Source organism: Microcaecilia unicolor, chromosome 9 (assembly GCF_901765095.1).
Source record: "Microcaecilia unicolor chromosome 9, aMicUni1.1, whole genome shotgun sequence".
Classification (NCBI taxonomy): Eukaryota; Metazoa; Chordata; class Amphibia; order Gymnophiona; family Siphonopidae; genus Microcaecilia; species Microcaecilia unicolor.
In genome coordinates this window covers 171,949,522-171,971,035 of record NC_044039.1, presented here as the reverse complement: position 1 = coordinate 171,971,035, position 21,514 = coordinate 171,949,522, and the positions used below count along the sequence as shown (strand labels likewise).

General features: G+C 43.3%; 1 protein-coding gene across 2 annotated transcripts in view; it reads left to right on the top strand.

Annotated features, from left to right (window-relative positions):
* The window catches only part of EXOC5 (exocyst complex component 5), a 71,312-nt gene that overhangs the window by 7,257 nt on the left and 42,541 nt on the right, over positions 1 to 21,514 (top strand). Inside the window, exons 3-4 of one of the 2 annotated variants that reach the window (XM_030215142.1) lie at positions 19,881 to 20,028; positions 20,958 to 21,152. In XM_030215142.1, the coding sequence (XP_030071002.1) occupies positions 19,881 to 20,028; positions 20,958 to 21,152 (343 nt within the window). The remainder of the gene's footprint in view (positions 1 to 19,880; positions 20,029 to 20,957; positions 21,153 to 21,514) is intronic. The other variant, XM_030215143.1, reaches the window with a different exon arrangement.

The following is a 21,514-nucleotide window of genomic DNA, read 5'->3' as shown; positions in this document are numbered from 1 at the left end:
GCAACGAATTCCAGAGTTTAATTACGCGTTGGGTGAAGAAACATTTTCTCCAATTTGTTTTAAATTTATGAAACTGTAGTTTCATCGCATGCCCCCTAGTCCTAGTATTTTTGGAAAGCGTGAACAGACGCTTCACATCCACCTGTTCCATTCCACTCATTTTATATACCTTTATCATGTCTCCCCTCAGCCATCTCTTTTCCAAGCTGAAAAGCCCTAGCGTCCTTAGTCTTTCTTCATAGGGAAGTCGTCCCATCCCCGCTATCATTTTAGTCGCCCTTCGCTGCACCTTTTCCAATTCTACTATATCTTTCTTGAGATGCGGCGACCAGAATTGAACACAATACTCAAGGTGCGGTCGCACCATGGAGCGATATAACGGCATTATAACATCCTCACACCTGTTTTTCATACCTTTCCTAATAATATCCAACATTCTATTCGCTTTCCGAGCCGCAGCAGCACACTGAGCAGAAGTTTTCAGTGTATTATCGACGACGACACCCAGATCCCTTTCTTGGTCCCACATGCATCACCTTGCACTTGCTCACATTAAACGTCATCTGCCATTTAGCCGCCCAGTCTCCCAGTCTCGTAAGGTCCTTCTGTAATTTTTCACAATCCTGTCGTGAGTTAACGACTTTGAATAACTTTGTGTCATCAGCAAATTTAATTACCTCGCTAGTTACTCCCATCTCTAAATCATTTATAAATATATTAAAAAGCAGTGGTCCTAGCACAGACCCCTGAGGAACCCCACTAACTACCCTTCTCCATTGTGAATACTGCCCATTTAACCCCACTCTCTGTTTCCTATCCTTCAACCAGTTTTTAATCCACAATAGGACATTTCCTCCTATCCCATGACCCTCCAATTTCCTCTGTAGCCTTTCATGAGGTACCTTGTCAAACGCCTTTTGAAAATCCAGATACACAATATCAACCGGCTCCCCTTTGTCCACGTTTGTTTACTCCTTCAAAGAATTGAAGTAAATTGGTCAGGCAAGATTTCCCCACACAAAAGCCGTGCTGACTCAGTCTCAGTAATCCATGTCCTCGGATGTGCTCTGTAATTTTGTTTTTAATAATAGCCTCTACCATTTTCCCCGGCACCGACGTCAGACTCACCGGTCTATAATTTCCCGGATCTCCCCTGGAACCTTTTTTAAAAATGGGCGTTACATTGGCCACCCTCCAATCTTCCGGTACCACGCTTTATCATTTTGGTCGCTGTTCTTTGAACCTTTTCTAATTCTGCTATATCTTTTTTGCGATACGGCGACCAGAACTGAACACTTCTTTGTGGATTTTGCTTCCTTCAGAGTTTCGAGCTGAAAGGTCATTACAGTACTCTGTTTTGTTCGTCATTCCTTTATGAATAATTCCTATCATATTGTTGGGTTTCACTCACGCTTTTATATTGGTAACTGAAGATAAATTACATTCAGATGCCATAGGCAAAATTTCTATCTTGCACCTTGTTCAGTTGTAGCTTAAGGCAAGTTACATTCAGGTACAGGAAATAGTTTTCTATCTATGTTTGTACCTGAGGTAGTGGAGGGTTAAGTGACTTGGCCAAAATCACAAGGAACTGCAGTGGAATTTGAACTGGGTTTCCCTGGTTCTCAGCCTGCTGCTCTAGCCATGGGACTACTTCACTCCACTCCATCTCAAAACATAGCAAAACTGGAACCAAGTACAGAGAAGTGCACCCAAAAGGATAACTACTATTACTACTACTTATTTCTGTAGTTCTACTAGATGTATGCAGTGCTGTACACATTATATGCAGGTACTTTCTCTGTCCCTAGAGGGCTCACAATCTAAGGTGTTTATTTTGTACCTGGGACAATGGAGGTTTAAGTGACTCGCCCAGGGTCAGAAGGAACTGCAGTGGGAATTGAACCCAGTTCCAGAGGATCTCAGCCCACTGCACTAATCATCAGGCGGCTACTCCACTCCAGGGAGGAATGAATTCCCTATGAAGAAAGGTTAAGCAGGTTAGGGCTGTTCAGCTTAGAGAACAGACGGTGGTCTACAAAATCACGAGTGGGGTGGAATGCATTAGTAAGGAACAGTTGTTTATCCCTTTAAATAGCCTTAAGCTGAGGGACACGTCTTGAAACCATGAACAGGCGTTTCTCTGTTCCCAGAAGGCTTACTCTCTGCGTGAAGGTTTTGCACCTAACATGGCGTTAAGTACAAAACCTGTGCATTAACTGATGGGAGCTATCCAGCACTTTGAGAAGTCAGCCATGCAGTTAATACAGACAGTGATTGGTACTACACTTTAAGGGCGCTAATAGTGAAGAATGCTGTTAGCTTCACTTCCAGAAGTATAGCTTTATGAACTACGTTATCTGGCACATTAGCACATAGAGAATACATTTATTACATGGTGCCTTGCTTAATAGGGCAAGAAGATGCCTATTTTATGATGACATACAGTGGGGGAAATAAGTATTTGATCCCTTGCTGATTTTGTAAGTTTGCCCACTGACAAAGACATGAGCAGCCCATAATTGAAGGGTAGGTTATTGGTAACAGTGAGAGATAGCACATCACAAATTAAATCCGGAAAATCACATTGTGGAAAGTATATGAATTTATTTGCATTCTGCAGAGGGAAATAAGTATTTAATCCCTCTGGCAAACAAGACCTAATACTTGGTGGCAAAACCCTTGTTGGCAAGCACAGCGGTCAGACGTCTTCTGTAGTTGATGATGAGGTTTGCACACATGTCAGGAGGAATTTTGGTCCACTCCTCTTTGCAGATCATCTCTAAATCATTAAGAGTTCTGGGCTGTCGCTTGGCAACTCGCAGCTTCAGCTCCCTCCATAATTTTTCAATGGGATTAAGGTCTGGTGACTGGCTAGGCCACTCCATGACCCTAATGTGCTTCTTCCTGAGCCACTCCTTTGTTGCCTTGGCTGTATGTTTTGGGTCATTGTCGTGCTGGAAGACCCAGCCACGACCCATTTTTAAGGCCCTGGCGGAGGGAAGGAGGTTGTCACTCAGAATTGTACGGTACATGGCCCCATCCATTCTCCCATTGATGCGGTGAAGTAGTCCTGTGCCCTTAGCAGAGAAACACCCCCAAAACATAACATTTCCACCTCCATGCTTGACAGTGGGGACGGTGTTCTTTGGGTCATAGGCAGCATTTCTCTTCCTCCAAACACGGCGAGTTGAGTTCATGCCAAAGAGCTCAATTTTTGTCTCATCTGACCACAGCACCTTCTCCCAATCACTCTCGGCATCATCCAGGTGTTCACTGGCAAACTTCAGACGGGCCATCACATGTGCCTTCCGGAGCAGGGGGACCTTGCGGGCACTGCAGGATTGCAATCCGTTATGTCGTAATGTGTTACCAATGGTTTTCGTGGTGACAGTGGTCCCAGCTGCCTTGAGATCATTGACAAGTTCCCCCCTTGTAGTTGTAGGCTGATTTCTAACCTTCCTCATGATCAAGGATACCCCACGAGGTGAGATTTTGCGTGGAGCCCCAGATCTTTGTCGATTGACAGTCATTTTGTACTTCTTCCATTTTCTTACTATGGCACCAACAGTTGTCTCCTTCTCGCCCAGCGTCTTACTGATGGTTTTGTAGCCCATTCCAGCCTTGTGCAGGTGTATGATCTTGTCCCTGACATCCTTAGACAGCTCCTTGCTCTTGGCCATTTTGTAGAGGTTAGAGTCTGACTGATTCACTGAGTCTGTGGACAGGTGTCTTTCATACAGGTGACCATTGCCGACAGCTGTCTGTCATGCAGGTAACGAGTTGATTTGGAGCATCTACCTGGTCTGTAGGGGCCAGATCTCTTACTGGTTGGTGGGGGATCAAATACTTATTTCCCTCTGCAGAATGCAAATAAATTCATATACTTTCCACAATGTGATTTTCCGGATTTAATTTGTGATGTGCTATCTCTCACTGTTACCAATAACCTACCCTTCAATTATGGGCTGCTCATGTCTTTGTCAGTGGGCAAACTTACAAAATCAGCAAGGGATCAAATACTTATTTCCCCCACTGTATGGGTAGCTGTGTCTTTAAAAAACATTAGCACAACTCCTGCAGAAATAGCAGCCACAATCTAGGCGCTGGCAATCCTACCTTTTCCAAAGCCGGCATAATGTTAGCATGTGAAGTGTGCTCGTACACCTGTATCTTATAAATTATGCATATAACATGCGGCTTCGCACAAACTCCTCCTCTCAGCACATGGCAATGACCGTTATGCTATCTGCAAGACACAGTCAGAGCTCGTACCATGCCCCCTAAAAGGAATTTCTGCATTAGGTGTTTAATGCAGCAGTTAGCATGTGTTAATGTAGCTTAATAAATGGGCGCGAAGTTTGGACCTGAGGCAGTAGAGGATGAAATGAATTGCCCGAGGTCATAAGGAGTGTTAGCAGGAGAAGCAGAATTTGAATCCTAGCTTCCCTGCTACTCTAACCACTGGGCTACTACTCCAGTCCACAGACTCTACAATCCTTTTCCTGACTGGTGACTTCTAAATGAAATCTTACTAAACCTTCCCACAAGATTGGCGCTATAGTGGCATTATCTTGAAATTTAATTGTTTATGGACAAATTCCTTACTAATTCAGGCGAACTTATGGCTTCCAAAGCAAAAAAAAGATAAGGAGAGGAGTAAACTCGGTGAGGAGATGGCGGATGGAACGTCCCCCACCACATTACTGCTGGCAGATGAACATATCAAACAACTCGCTACGACTGTCATTGGTGCCTTAGATCCTAGATTGTGGCGGAATGGTTAAAATCTGAATTGTTTCTGAAAGTGGGTATGGAGCCGGGAGACCACACTGAGTGGGGTGTAAACAAGAGGGGACCCAAAGGCCTTGAATCATCATAGTTAAGTACATAACTACATATGTGCATAAAGTAGAGATCCTTAAGCGCTATAGGGAGAAGAAAGATTTATTGACCTATGAGGGTTCTCCCATAATGATCTCCCAGGATTAGTCCTCGGCATTACTAGAACGAAGAGAAAAGTTTACTATGTTATGTAATATTCTTTACGAGTGCAAGCTTGGAAGGCATTTGACTCGGTCATGGAATCTCAGGATTTCGTTAACAGATTGTCTTTGGTAGACTAGTATTAAATGACTCTTATTTGAGTCAAATTTGTGATTTACAGGCATACAGATAAGTTATACACTCTTTAAGCCAATTGCTATCAACATAACATAGGAGCTAAATGGCATGCTGTATAATAATAAAGAAAAAAAGATAAAAAGAAAAAAAGGTGATAAATAGTTGAAGATAAGCGTGCAGGGTAGCTCAGTCAATGGTAGGAGGGTGGGTAAAAGTCGATGATTACAACAAAGCAGCGTAAAAGATATTCAACGATAATTGTTGCTAGTTTATGAGACTTTACCTATAAACTCCACCATATGATTCTCCCTTAGCACTCTGCTTACTTTTCTTTTTGTTGGTAGTTGTGATATTGAGCAGAGTTAGCTGCGTTGTTTGGCAGTAATTTGACTATCCCAGAAATAAGCAGTGGATTTTCCCAAGTCAATTTAATAATGGTCTATGGACTTTTCCTTTAGGAAGCTGTCCAAACCTTTTTTTAAACTCTGCTAAGCTAACCGCCTTTACCACATTTTCTGGCAACGAATTCCAGAGTTGAATTACAGAGTTGAAGAAAAATTTTCTCTGATTCATTTTAAATTTACTACTTTGTAGCTTCAAGAAAGGAAGAGAGCCCTAGAGAGCCTGATGTGTCAGGAGAGAAGGAGTGGCCATACTATTGAGGAAGGCACTACAGTATAAAGCAGAACTTCACACATCATTCCAGAGCGCATGGCAGTTTTCCATCTTTGGTTAGTGAGTGTAGTTTTGCCTGTGCCAAATTGGTCCTTAGATATCAGACCACTCGCTTATACAGGCAGATTTGATTCCAAAATCTTATGCTCACAACCCAAATTATGGAGATTTCCTTTGTATCTTAGTACTAATTTGGATTTTCAGAAATATGCCCTAGAAAAGTGGGAAGTATAAACTAAGAACAATCAACATGTTGCCACTCCTATCTTATTTATGGACACTGCTAAAGCAGTTCTTAGGGGAAATATCGTAGCGTATCAGTGCGTGTAATAAATTATTTGTCCAAGTAATTATAGCTCTTGAGTGCACCCTGAGGGCTGCTAAATGGGCTTATTTACAGTCCTCAAGATACTGTCTGGGCCAAGCAGGTGGCATTAAATTCATTGCTCCATAAACATACTGTAAAAATGCTGATGTATAGGAAACACAAATTTCATAGCTTTGACAACAGAGCAGGTAAATTGCTTCCCAGGTGGTAAAGACCTGGAGTGGCCATAAACCAATACTGTCCATGAAAAATCTGGAGGGAGAAACTAAAACACAAGCAAAAGACGTAGCCCAGACAATATATTCTTATTTTAAACGAATCAAGTGGAGGAAATCCTAAGGTACAGATAACAAAGATGTATGCATGATGCACAGTACCTGCATCAGGGGTCATAGATGTAGCGAAAAGACTGTCTTTTTCCTTATTTCTTCAAAACACAACAGAATATTCATGCTGACCAGCATGCACTGGTTGAGGAAATCTTCAACTGCTGGAGAGAGAAACTAAAACACAAGCAAAAGATGTAGCCCAGACAATGTATTCTTATTTTAAAAATATGTATTCAACAGGTGCCACCTCCTCGTCGGAGGAAATTCTAAATGATATAAGGAGCTCATATATGCCTCAGTTATCCTTAGAAGCAATAACACAGATGAATAAGCCACTCCAGGCAAAGGAAATTCAAAAAGCAATCAAATCAGCAAAAAATCACATGACGCCAGGCCCTGATGGATTCACTGCTGAATTTTATAAAATGCAATTTCAAACTTGTGAACCACTAATGTCTTACTATATATAATTCAGCAATTGAAAGTGGTAGCCTGTCACTACTTTTATGTTTAAATCTTTTTATTAGTGGTAACAGAGCTTGTACAAGTTGCTCAGAAAATGAGACAAACGCAAATTATCAATGATATCACTTAAGTCACCATACACTTTTACATTTTATCCCCCCCCTTCCCCCCCCCCATCCCTCCCTATTTCCATCTCTCGCCTTATGTTTATTAATGCGAATCACCCTTGCATATTCCAAAAGGGTGCATACCACCCTGCTCAATACAACCACACAGAACAGCCAACATCGAAACACAGGAGGTGTCGACCATACGATATAGCCTGCCCCACATGGACTTATATCTTACGACATAATCTGCCCCACATGGACTTATATCTTACAGCCCTTCATCTTATGCCAACACCTCTTTAGAAGTCGTGCAAACTTAGTAATAGGAACCCCCATATTCAAGGAGTGAGTCATCTCTACATTGTGGATTGTCCTTGTCTGCTCTCCTCAGTATTACCTTAGTCCTTCCCGCCTCACCCACCCCCCCACACTGCTTCCCATCAGTCACTCCACATTCATCCCCTCTCAACCCAGTTCATTCAGCACCTGACTTCTAGCTCTAGGGGCTACTACATTCAAATATGCAGTCCATGTTCGAACAAAGTGTTGTCTCCTTTTCGGCGTGTAACGGGCACCCCTAGCCTCCCATAACATGAGAGCATGCAACTTGTTCCTCCAGTACCAGTATGAGGGCGGTATGTCCATTAGCCAGTGGTTCATTATGCATTTCTTCCCCAGAATGCAGGACTTGCTCAGGAACAATTTTTCTTCCCTTGTTCCCACCGTCCATTCTCTTGGGGAGCTAAACATTACCCGTTCAAATGTAAAGTGTATCCTACTTCCCAATAGCTCTGATACGAACCGGGCGAGAGCCGCCCAGAATCCTTGAATGAGCCGACATTGCCACATCCCATGTGCCAGAGAAGGCATGCCCACTCCGCACTTCCCGCATTTATCTGCCCCCACTATCCCGGCATGCCAGGCTTGCTTACCCGAGAAATATGCCCTGTGGATTGATCTAAAATGACATTCCTGCAGTTCCGCACTATGCACCACCCCTGTCATCCCTTTTAAGGCAGCCATTACCTTCTCGATTGCAAAGGAGCCCCCCACTTCTTGCTCCCATCTCCCCACTACCTCACCAATATCTTTTTTTAGGCTTCAGTTCTTCCAGTGCCTTATGAAACAAAGAGATTGAAGTCTGCCCCACTGCATCCCCCTTCAGAAAGTCACGAATCTTCCTCCCAAAATCCAATGTGAGTGCAGACTGGGGCAAACCTCTAAAGTAGTGTTCCAACTGCAAGTAGGCCAATTTTGCCAGTGGACCTCCCACACATCTCCTTTCAAATTCCCCATAGGGCAACAGCGAACCATCCACTTGCAAAAAACTCTCCAATAAAAACACTCCCTGCCTCTTCATGTCTTGAAAAATACAACTCTCCTGACCCGCCGGAAAGTCCATGTTCCCCACTATCGTCAGCATCACACTGGTTCCCGGATCCTGTCCCCAGTGCCCTAAGAGTACCCTCCAGGCCTGTCATAGAGGTTGCAAAAGTACACTATCTTTAAACGGGTTTGGTATCCCCCTTCTGTTAGCGTGTAACAAACAATTTAAGGACCATGGCCTGAAGAAAGCTTGTTCCCAACATATATCGGTATAGGTTGTCTTATTAAGGAGCCAATCCCGCAAGTGTCTAGCCAAGCACGCCCAATTATAATCCTTCAAATCAGGCATGCCCAAGCCTCCCTTACACTGCGCCCCATATACATGTTTCCATTGCATTTTCGATTTTTTCCCCGCCCAACAGAACCACGCTACATGCCTCTGCAGGGCTTTCAGATCTTTAGCCAACAGCCTAATAGGCAAGATCTGCAGCATATACAACCATTTTGGGAATATTATCATGCGATATAAATGTATTCTTCCAAGAAAGGACAGTGGCATGGAAATCCACGCCGCCAGCTGTGCTTTAGATTCCCCAATCAAACGAGGGACGTTAACCTTATACAGCTGCGCTGGATCCATTGGGAGCTGCACTCCCAAGTACCTAAACTCCCTATGTGTTTGACGGAGCTGTGTCCGATTCCAAATCACCGGATCCACCCCCGCACTAACTAGTGCCTCCGATTTCTCCAGATTCAGTTTAAACCCTGAAAAGTCCCCATATTCCCGCAAACTGTCCATCAGTTGGTCCAACGAACTCTGTGGGTCTGTGATCAGTACCAACAAGTCATCCGCAAATGCCGCAGTTTTAAACTCCTGACCCCGGATCCGTACACCCTTAATTCCTACATTATTTCCAATTTCCCGTATTAGCGGGTCCAGGGTCAATACGAACAAAAGCGGCGAGAGCGGGCAGCCCTGCCGGGTTCCCCTCCCTATAGTAAACCAGCCAGAATATAGCCCATTGACACTTACTCGCGCCCTAGGCTCCGTATACAAAGTCTGTAAAGCCTTCCCAAAAAATCCCGTTATGCCATAGGCCTTTAAGGTCTCAAACATAAAGCCCCAGTCCACCCTGTCGAAGGCTTTTTCAGCATCAAAGCTGATTAACATAGCTTGCAAACCTTCATTCCGCACTCGCTCCAGGGCACCAAGTATTTGCCTTAGATTCTTGACTACTTTCCGGCCTTTCACAAAGCCCACCTGTGACTGCTCCAGCAATGTCGGTAAGAACCGAGCTAGTCTATTTGCCAGTATCTTAGCTATAAATTTTGTCTCTGAATTCAACAGAGATATAGGCCTATAGGCCTCCGGCAGGTGCGCTTGCTTGTTCGGCTTCAGTATGACCGTAATATTAGCCTGGTTCAAATGGCTGGGCATCTGTCCCCTACTGATCACTTCGTTAAAAACCTCCGATAATTGTCGTCCTATTCCCGGCCTAAGTAGTTTATAGAATTCATTGCTGAGACCATCCGGCCCAGGTGTCTTACCCAGCGAGCTCTGCTTTACAACCCAGTCTACCTCATCCTCCGTTATTGCTGCATTTAAGATCTGTAGGTCATCATTGTGCAGCTTCGGCACATCAACGCTCCCAAGATATGCCTCACTCGGAGTTGCTATCTCCAGCTGCGGCTTGTACAGCGCTTCATAGAATTGCCTAAAGATCTCCGCTATTTCTCTATCCTTATGCTTTAGCTCCTTTTGTTTATTAACTAGCGAAAGAACTTTCCTGGAGCCCACCTGCTTGTGCAATAATCGAGCTAAAAATTTTCCCCCTTTGTTAGCGAATTTATAAAGGTGATACTTATAATACAGTGCAGATTTTTGCGCTGTTTGCTGCAGAAGTTCATTTAAAGCTTGCTGCGCCTCCAACAACCGGGCCCGCACTTCTGGTGTCTGGAGTGTGTCCATATAGTCTCCTCAAAGCTGTTACCCTCCTCTCCCACCTCTGCACTTCTCGTTGCCTCACCTTCCTCCGAAAGCTATTGTAGGCTATTGTCTCCCCTCGGAGCACCGCTTTCGCGGCCTCCCAGAAAAGCACCGGGTCACTCCTATGGGCTTCATTTTCCTCCTGATATTGCTCCCATCTATTTCTCAGCTGCAGGTGGAATTGCTTGTCTCGGTAAAGGTATGTCGGGAAGCGCCAGGAAGGGGTCCTCTGCGCATCTCTGTTCAATTGCATGTCCAGGGAGACTCAAGCATGATCAGAGACCACTATTGGACCAATCTTAGTCCCCTGTACTTGTGTTAACATCTCCCTTGCAATCATTATATAATCAATGCGGGATAGCGTGGAGTGGGCTCGGGATAGGTGCGTATAATCTCTCTCTAATGGATTTAGGGTTCTCCAAACATCTATCACATCTAACGCCTCCTCCAGCATCCCCAAACCCCTCTGGCTTCTGGACAGCTCCCTTCCCGTTGGCTTAGATCTATCTAATTGCGGTTCTCTGACTTCATTAAAGTCCCCGCCCATCACAACAGGGCCTTCTCCCATGTCCTGTAACCGCCGCAGAAGCTGCTTATAGAACACCTTCTCAAATTTATTGGGCGCGTATATATTACATAACAGCAATGGCTGTCTCTCTATCTCTAGAGCCACCAGGACATACCGCCCTCTAGTGTCCTTTATAGTTTTCTGTACTTTCACATGCAGACCTTTGCGGATCAGTATTATCACTCCGCCTTTCCCGTCTACTGCAGGGGAATCCATAAACTCTCCCACCCACCATCTCTTCAGCTTCTCGTGTTCTACTTGTGTTAAGTGTGTTTCTTGCAGGAGAGCTATTGTTGCTTTCTGATCATTCAGAACTTTCAAGATTTTCTGCCTCTTTATTGGGGAGTGTATACCCCCCACATTCCAGGTCACAATCTTTAAATTTATCATCCCCAAATGCTAGTGTGCCTTCCCATCCTCTGTCTCCCAGTTATACGCACCCAGGAGATGTCCCAGCCACCACCTCCCGGGTAATCTTCTTTATCTTCCACCTCACACCCCGTTCCCTCTCTCCCAGTCAGCCAGATCTCACTCTCACATTCCACACACATCCACATTCGTCTCTCTCCAGTAACCCTCCTTTGTCCTACCCCCCCCCGACCCTACTCCTCCTTCCCCTTCCCAACCCCCTCCCAGCCCCTCCCCCCCCTATCTCCCCCCCACCATACTGTACCCCCACCATGCCCGAAGGCAAATGAGCTTCCGTGTCCCCAGGATTAGGACACTTTCTTACTCCTCTGAGGGTTGCAACCCTCTGGTATCCATGTCAAACTGCAGGCTGCCCACAGCCCCAACTATAAACAGTTGCGACTCACAACGATGAGTCCGCACAAACATTTGTAACAATCAACTTGAAATCTCTTCCAGACTCCTGCGGTCATAATTACCACATCAGACTTGGCCAAGTCTTTAAGAAGTTGTCCTTTCAGCCATTATTCCCTCCATGCACACCTCCGTCTGCTGCTTGCAGTTTGCTGACATAATCCTTCGCCTCCTTCACCCTCTCAAAAAAGACCGCTTGGCCATTGTTGATCACCTTCAGCCGCGCTGGGTAAAGGAGGCTAAACTTGTATTTGAGACCAAACAAAGTAGAGCAGACAGGGGCAAAATCCCTTCTTGCTGCGGAAACTTTCTGCGAGTAGTCTTGAAAGCATAATATGTTCTTCCCTTGGTAATCCAACTTCTTCCCCGCTCTCAGGCATTGCAGAATCTCTGCCTTGTGGGCATAATTCAAGATCTTTAATATGGTTACCCGTGGCCTGTCCATATTATCTCGCCTTGGGCCCAAACGATGCGCCCGCTCAATTCTCAGCTTCCCTCCAAGGCTCGGATGCTCCAACGCTCCTGGCAGCCATTTTTCCAGGAATGCACTCAGATTTTTTTCCCCCACGCTTTCTGGGAGACCCACAAGTCGCAGATTGTTCCGTCTTGAGCGGTTTTCGAGATCCTCTAGCCGCGATTCAAATTCCTCCATCCTGCGAGTTAGTTTCGGCTGCTCTTCTGCTACCTTCCGGACCTCCTCCTCCGCCTGCCCCACTCGCTGCTGCACCTCGTGGAGTTCCGCCATCAGCGTGGCCTGCCTCTCTTCCATGCCGTCCAACTTGTCCAAAATCAGCTGCAGTTTCTGTCCGACCGTCTGCTCCACTGCCGCCTTCACTTCTTCCGTGATCTCAGCGGCCCATAGTGAGCTGGGCGAAGGTGAGTCGGGCGCTCCTTTGTCCGCCATCTTGCCGTCTCCCAGACGTATGCGGTCTTTGGGCTCCTTCCGCCCCGATTTCGTCGCCATATCTTTTAGTTCGCCGCTCCTTGTCTCCGGTCTGTGCAGGACTCACTCCCGTTCTGGAGCCGATGTTTATTTTCTGTTTAGGACGCCTTTTACGAGTGCAGGTCAGTTAGTGTCCCGGAGCAGCTTCGCCTTCCGCCTCGCTACTCCATTCCCCAACCGGAAGTCGCCTGTCACTACTTTTTAACGCAGCTTTGATTAACATATCCCAAAGCCTAGCAAGCTGTTAGTCCTCACAGACTCCTACATACCCATATCCTTGATAAACATGGCTCTTAAAATCTTATCTAGAGTACTAGTGGGGCAGTTGTCCCCTTTCTTTCCAACAGTCATAGGGGAGGACCAGGTTTGGTTTGTGACAGGAAGGCAATTGGTATGTCACATTAGGAAAGTGCTGCTAGCAGTGTCCTACTGTCAGAAATTTGAGGTGCCGTCTTTGTTGGCCAACTTGGACGCGGAGAAGGCATTTGATAAGGGTACCTGGCCCATCCTGTTTCATATACTGGACTATATTGGGCTTCAGGGGTGGTTTGGGCAGCTATCCGAACACTATACGCTGATCCCAAAGCCTCTTTAATTGGGATCTCTATGAGGACAGAGACTTTTCCTGGTGCGGTGGGTACAAAACATGACAGGGCCGCCCCCTCTCCCCACTCTTATTTTTGATTGTTAGAGCCTCTGTTTTGTGTACTTTGTAGGACTCGGAAAGTGGAGGGGGTTAGGCTGGGAACAACAGAAATTAAGGTGTTAGCATTTGGTAATGATCAGCTTCTGGTACTAACTAACCCACATTATTCCTTACCAAATATGTTATCCTTGATACAGTGTTCTGGTAGACGGTCTGGGTTGAACCTGAACCTGCAGAAATCCAAGGCTTTGCCGGTGCTTCCCACTGTTAAAGCTTCTTGGAGGGGTAATGTTCCATTATCGTGGGTGGACACTTCTCAAAGTATTTGGGCGCTATAATTCTGTCGATTTTACATCCCTATACAAACTAAATATGTCCCCGTTGGTTCCTTAATTTTCCTCAGACTCACTATCTTTCTGCAGAGAGTTTGATTAGGAAATTTTTTTAAGACGTTCTGGGTCGGACAAATTCTGATTTAATTTCTTAAGTGAAATGTTATTGCCTTTCTAGAAAGCAACTTTTGGAAGGTGACCAGGATATTCTATATGAAGGTTGTCCTTCGGATAGAGGCAGTTTAACTGTCTTTCTGGAGGACTTCTTAGATACTATCTCTACTAGAGCTACCCTTTTGGTCACTTTTTTGAATGAAGCAGACAAATTGAATGTTTTAAGATCATATTCTGTGGGAAGCTAATCCAGGTCTTCTGGATATGTCACGTTCTACCCAGTTGCAAAGGAAAGCCTTTTTTGGCTCTCAAAAATCAAGTGACTGTAAAGGGGACCACCTTTTTTCTTCGTTTCCTCTGTAAGGGTTTGTTCATGTATTAGGGGAAGCAGTATATTTTCTTTCAGTCATTACAACTTGAGAAATTTCTCACCTATCCACCCCCATCCTGTTAGACTGTCACTGAAATGCTTTGATGTTTCACTTATATATATACTGTCATCTACCAACACTTGCTTATTTCCGATCTGACGAAGAAGGGCAACCTTCAAAAGCTAATCAAGAAATGTATTACGTTATGTCCAATAAAAAAGGTACCATCTTATTTTCTTTTCCATGTTTTATTTTGTTTTATTTCTATTGATTACCTTTAAAAGTGGACTAACACGGCTACCACACCTCTCTACGTTGAGTGAAGAAATTATTTTCTCTGATTCGCTTTAAATTTACTACTTTGTAGTTTCATCGCGTGCCCCCTAGTCCTAGTATATTTGGAAAGAGTAAACAAGTGTTCCACTCCGTGGAGGAGTAGCCTAGTGGTTAGTGCAGCGGACTCTGATCCTGGGGAACTGGGTTCGATTCCCACTGCAGCTCCTTGTGACTCTGGGCAAGTCACTTAACACTCCATTGCCCCTGGTACAAATAAAGTACCTGAATATACTATGTAAACCGCTTTGAATGTAGTTGCAAAAACCATAGAAAAGCGGTATATAAGTCCCATTCCCTTTCCCCTTTCATTATTTTATAGACCTCTATCATATCTCCCCTCAGCTGTCTTTTCTCCAAGCTGAAGAGCCCTGACTACTTTAGCCTTTCCTCATAGGGAAGTCGTCCCATCCCCTTTATCATTTTCTTCGCCTTTCTCTGTACCTTTTCTAATTCCATTATATCTTTTATGAGATGCGGTGACCAGAATTGATATACAGTATATTTCCAAACATTCCCAAATGTCCCTTTGTTGACCTCCCAGGAGTGTTTCACACTTCACCTGCTATACAAGTGGTTAAGTAACCCATATATCCATGATAGTGCTATACGGTCTGGAACGACTTCTTAATGTTCATTCCATAAAGAGAGCTTTTTCCACTTGTAGGTCTTTTGGGTAGAATGCCTCCTATGCTGTACTTTAGGGGAAAAATGTCTTATCTTTATTTGTTTCTTAATATACTGCCTTATTGAGTAGTCACACAAAGCAGTTTACAGCTAAGCAGCAGTAAGGCAAAGAATGTGATTATCCGATGGGAAGGAATAGAAAGCTTAAAATGGAGGAGAGGAAAAGAAGGAGAGGGGAGAAGGGCAACAAAGGACCAGGTTTTTTAGTGGCCGGCTGCTGCTCTGTATATTCCTTCATGAGCTCTCTGGAAATGGTAGGTGTTAATTTCAATCTAAATTTTATATATGATGGTTCAGACCAAAAGGCAAAAGGTAGGGAGTTCCAGATTGCTGGGGCTGTATAAAAGAAAACTGAATGCCAATTACACTCTGAATAGAGAGCCTGGATTCATAGGTAAAGTGGAGGACTCCAGTTGGACTATAAAGATGTTATTAAAGAAGCAAGGGGGGCTGAGGGGGGTTATCAATAAAAGGGCCTTATGAGTTAGACTGAGAATTTTGAATTTGATTCTATACTGAATAGGAAGCTAGTGGTGATGGATTTTTATTTATTTTTTATTTTTGTTACATTTGTACCCCGCGCTTTCCCACTCATGGCAGGCTCAATGCGGCGGGCAATGGAGGGTTAAGTGACTTGCCCAGAGTCACAAGGAGCTGCCTGTGCCGGGAATCAAACTCAGTTCCTCAGTTCCCCAGGACCAAAGTCCACCACCCTAACCACTAGGCCACTCCTCCACTGCTAATGGTGTGATGTGGTTGAATATTTTGGCATGAGTGAATTTATGGAGAGTAGTATTCTAGACCAATTATAATTGCTTAGTCAGATTATAAGTGATTTATGATGTTAGAGTAATCGAGAAGCAAGATTATTAGAACATAAAGAAGAGTTATTCATGCTGCAATGTCCAGGAATCTTTGAATTACTTGGAAGTAATGGAAAACAAGAAAGCTTGATTTGACAACAATGCCACCTGATTATCAAAGGAAAGTGGGTAATCCAAGTATACTTCCAAAGCAGAAACCTGCAGGTCAGAGTATGAGAACCCCCAAACATACAACAGTTAAAGTTAAGAAGTAGGGGTGGACCAAAAAGTCTCGTCAGTCGAGGGTTGATTGGAGTAACTTTATTGCACCAAATACATGTATATGACCTTACACGGGACCGTGTTTCCACAGTTTTACCGTCTGCTTCAGGGGTCAAATTACTACGTACAAACATAAAAATATGTGTTAAAAACATATAAAAAAATAAAACATAGATGTAATGTTATTTATAGACATAAACAATATGGCCATAATTAGACCATTGTGAAACTACTATAATAAGAAAATGAAATAAATTAATAAATAACTCAAATGGCAACCATTGGTAAATGCAAAAACAACATATGATATAAACACACAAAAAAATAAAAATAAGCATAAATGATAAATGTTAATATTAGATTATAACAGGACTGACCTTCCTGGAAGTATCGCAAAAAATGAACAAAACCAAAAATGAAATCTAAAGAAAGAAACACATCATAAAGATTACTCTGCGTAGAAATTACAAAAAAATTCTCCTTGCAAGAAAGAGAAGAACACTGGAACACCTAAAGCTGTTTGTGATGATAAAATAAATTATATATATATATATATACACACATATGCATAAAGAACATGTTTAAAAAGCGCCCTTGTGAGAAGGCATGATCAAAAAGATGGTCAAGATGAAGAAAGGGGCAATGGCATAAAAAGAGAACAGTATCTCTGTGGACATAAAGGGTCTCTGTACTGTGGCCTATTCTTTCAGGGCTCCTGCCTGTGGCAGCCCTCTGGTTGAGCAGGGGCTGGATCAGGAGAATTGGATCCTACTTCTACCCACCCTTCTCTGTCTTCTTTACTTCTCTGAAGAGAACCCTTCCTTGTGATTCTGGTCAAGTCTTTTAACCCTCCATCACCCCAGGTACAAAATAAGTACCTGAATATAATATGTAAACTGCTTAGATTTTAGCCACAGAAAGGTGGTATATCGAGTCCCATTCTCTTCCTCTCCCCCCCTCTTTCACTGGGAAACCATTTTATTAAAGTTATTGGGAAAATAAAACAAATAACAAAGAGCCTAACTGAGTAGATTTACCAGGCCTTCTATAAGCAGCAGCTCTCTGGTGGAGAAGGAGAATGTCTGCTTCTTGGACTGGAGCTCTTCCTGATATTTCTTTTCAGGTGCATTTCTCCCCACCCCTACCCTAGAGGGTCAGGGCAGAATTGTTCTTGTTAGATGGACTCCCCTTCTGGCTTCTCCTGAGGGATCTTTTGGGGATGAGGTGTCTGTCTAAATTCCCTAGTGAATCTAGGCAGAGAGAGCCTTCTTCCTCTGAAGGGGATGTCTCATTTGTTTTTAAGCTTTTTTGTAAAAATGACCTTTATCCCTGATTAGCCAGGTAGTTTCCTTGCTTCCTGCTGCTTCAGGTTATTATTGTTGTGGGTTAATGGAGAGTCCTTGTTCAGGGCAGCTGATGAGATAGCAGTGGCCCGAGTGGGGAGGTGTTGATGGCCTTAGCTAGGTCAGGAAAAAAGTTAACTATGCGCTGGTAGTCCTGGATCCTAGCCTGGAGTAAGGCAGTCTGGGAGATGTCAGTCTGTGCAATACCGTTAGCTGCCGTGAGCATCCTGGAAAGCCCTTCTAGTGCTCAGTTACTGGGAGAAGTAAGCCATCTTTGACCAGGATGGAGTTTTCTATTGTAGAATCAAGTAGGAGCCCACATAACTTGAGTTTTGATTGAATAGATGTCCCCTATAAGGGTATTGAAATCAGTTGTAGCCATTTTCTCTGTATTTGTCTGCTGGCAGGGAGGTATAATCCACTTGTGTGGATTGATCTGGCAGAAGTCATTGGAAAAAATAGTAAATAATGGTGGATAAAGACCAGCATGGTCCTCACCCTTTCTGTGAAAAAGTATTTCCTGCTGTTGCTTTTCCCTCCTTGCAGCTTCATTTCATGTCCTCTAGTTCTATAGCCTCCCTATTTTTGGAAAACGTTTGTTCATTAATATCGTTCAAGTATTTAAATATCTGTATCATATCGCCCCTGTCTCGTCTCGTCTCTCCTCTCCTTCATGGTATATACTGGTCACTGTCCTCTGAACAAGTTCAAGTCGTGTTATGTTCTTGGCAAGATACAGCCTCTAAAATTGAACACAGTACTCCAAGAGGGGCTTCACCAATGACTTATTCAGGGCCATTATCACCTCCTCCCTTTTGCTGGCTATGCCCCTCTCTGTATTTAGTATCTTTCTGGCCTTGGCCGCCATCTTGAGATCATCAGTCTCTCCAAGTTCCCTCTCCTGGTCCGTGCATATCAGCCTCTCTCCTCCTGCATACATTTCTTTGGATATCTGCACCTCAAATACATCGCTCTACATTTCTTCACATTAAAGCTTAACTGCCGAGCATTAGCTCAAATTAGTTTTTGTGGATCACTGTTTTTCGTGTTTTCCACCCAATCTAGTGTGTCAACTGTGTTGCTAATCTTTGTGTCATCTGCAAATAGTCATGCTTTTCCTTCCCTTCTAACCTTTCAGCAATATTGTTCAAATATATTGAACAGGATAAGCCCCAGAATGGATCCTTGAGACATTCCGCTACTCTCCTTTCTTCTGAGTGAATTCCATATACCACCATTCTCTGTCTCCTGTCAGTCAATCAATTTCTGATCCAGTTTACTATCTTGGGTCTGATCATCAAGCTGCTTAGTTTTTTTCATGAGCCTTCTTTGAGGAACAGTATTGAAGGCTTTGCTGAAATCTAAGTAGATCACATCCAGCACATGACCTTGATCTAATTCTTTGTCACCCAAAGAAATCAATCAGTTCCATTTAGCATGATCTGCCGTTGATAAGGCTATGTTGCCTCGGGTCTTGTAACACATTGGATTTTAACAGGTAAGCCTAAATTTCACATTTGAGATCTTTCATACTACTGGTGTTCATCACAGTAACATAATATATTCAGACTCTTTTTTTTTTAATTATAATTATTTATCTGCTCCTTAAGAAATCTCTAGCATTACCCAGTATGATGCTGCTTGAATGAGGGAAGCCATGAAGAGTGAAATTGTACCTGTCCTGACATGAGAGATGGGGATTATTTATAGCAATGTAAAATTTCTTCTTAAATATATCTTGTATACAGAGCTTTGACATTCACATGGATTTGTTTGCAAATTATAAAATATTTTGCCACTGATTTTCAAGTTTGTGTGCTGTTGATACTAAAAGTACTTTTGAAATGAGAGGGTTTTTATTTGGTTTTCAGTTGTGACATTTCATTTATTTTAGTATTTAGTTTATAACTCTCCAGTGGTAGTTGCACATAGGTACAGTAGGTATTTCTCTGCCCCCAGAGGGCTTATAATTTAAGTTTGTAGCTGAGGCCATGGAGGGATTAAGTGACTTATCCAAGGCCACAAGGAGTGTTAGTGGGATTTGAACCCTGATCGCTGTAGTTCACAGCCTGCTGCTCTAGGCTACTCCTCCATTCTGAATATTTGGCTGCCCTCCTCAAAAGCCTTAACCGGTCTTTTTTTCTATATCAGCCATGAAAGATCAAAGTTCTGTACAGCGTCAGCTGTGAGCAAACCATTGAACTTGTTCTATGAAATATAATCCCAAAATTGACTCCATGACCATCATAGCATTCTAAGTATCAAGAAGTCCTTCTGTTAACTCATTGTCAGATTGTTAGAAGAATTTGTAAGCCATATCCAAGAATTGAAGATAATGGATGAACGAATTCAAAGAAAGGTTGAGAAGCTAGAGCAACAGTGCCAGAAAGAAGCCAAGGAATTTGCCAAGAAAGTGCAAGAATTACAGAAAAGCAACCAGGTAAGACACAATCAGACATGCTGCCAGTTGTAGTGATCACACACATCTCTGAAGTTTTCACCTGTGTAGTGCTACTCTTTTGGATTTTTTTGGTTGGTCCCTATTAAAATGTCCTTCTCTTTAAACAAGGACACAGAAGTTGCAGAGTGCATTGACCCTATGTTTCTAGCAGCTTCAGTGCAAAGCATTAATGACCAATTGTCTAGGCCAGGGTTGTCCAACCTCGATCCTTAAGGGCCACAAGACAGGTTTTCAGGATTTCCCCAATTAATATGCATGAGATTCATTGTATGCAAATAGATATCATTCATATTCATAGGGGAAATCCTGAAAACCCGACCTGGTGAGGACCGAGGTTGAGCACCCCTGGTCTAGGCAGTTAAAGTAGGAAAATGAGAGTTCACGTTGCAGAAGTGTATCATGTTGTCAAGTGTAGGAGCCAGCTAAAAGATGCATTGATGGAATGGTGCTTGAAATTTTATCCACCCTTTACAATGTAGTACTTCCAGCCAAAGAAGCAGAAAATCAAACTGGCGTCTAACATGTAAGAGTTCTTAACTGGCCAAGTCAGGAATGTATTTTAAGCTTAGTACAGAAGCTCAGCTTTGTACTGCAGTTAACAGCCCTTCTCACGACAGAGAGAGAGAGAGAGAGAGAGAGAGATCATGTTTAGATCAGTAAGTTGAGTTTCTAGGGATATGCAGTGGTAGTGAGTTGTGAGCCTACTTGGGGAAACAGATTTAGTGGTCTGAGGAAAGATGCTGTCGTGGTTATATCCGGGCAAGCATTACTGAAGCTAGTTGGCATGGTTTAAGTTTGTTTTCATGTGCTGTCATTTCTTTTTTAATTGTACATTATTTTTAGGCAAATTATGGGATTTTGTTTGAAAGTGCATCAAGAAGGCCATTTGCATGTGTGCTTTCTTCTAGATTGCCTTTCAACATTTCCAGGAGCTAGATGAGCATATCAGCTATGTAGCAACTAAGGTCTGTCACCTTGGCGACCAGCTGGAGGGGGTAAACACACCAAGGCAACGGGCAGTGGAGGCCCAAAAGCTGATGAAATACTTTAATGAGTTTCTGGATGGAGAACTGAAGTCTGAAGTTTTTACAAACTCTGAAAAGGTAAGAGCTGCCAGCAGGATAAAGTAAGTTCAAAGCAATAAGCAGCACTGCTCTAATTACAAGCTGCTACCATAACCCGCCTTAGTCAGGCTTCCAACCAGTCAGTGACTGACTTGTTGAAGTTTTATTGTTCTGCGATGTAAATTAACAACATTAACCTGCAGAGTGCTGATAAAGCATTTTTATTCATCAGCTCTTAATATGGCAATGCTAACACTTTTTCATTTTATGAAAATTATGAAAGACTTGAGATGCTGAGAGAGCAGCTATCACACTTGTAGCAATTTTTTTCCCTGTTAAAGAACACTAATCCAGGAACTGGGATAGATGTATTAAACCTTTGCAACTATGAAAAGAATTAC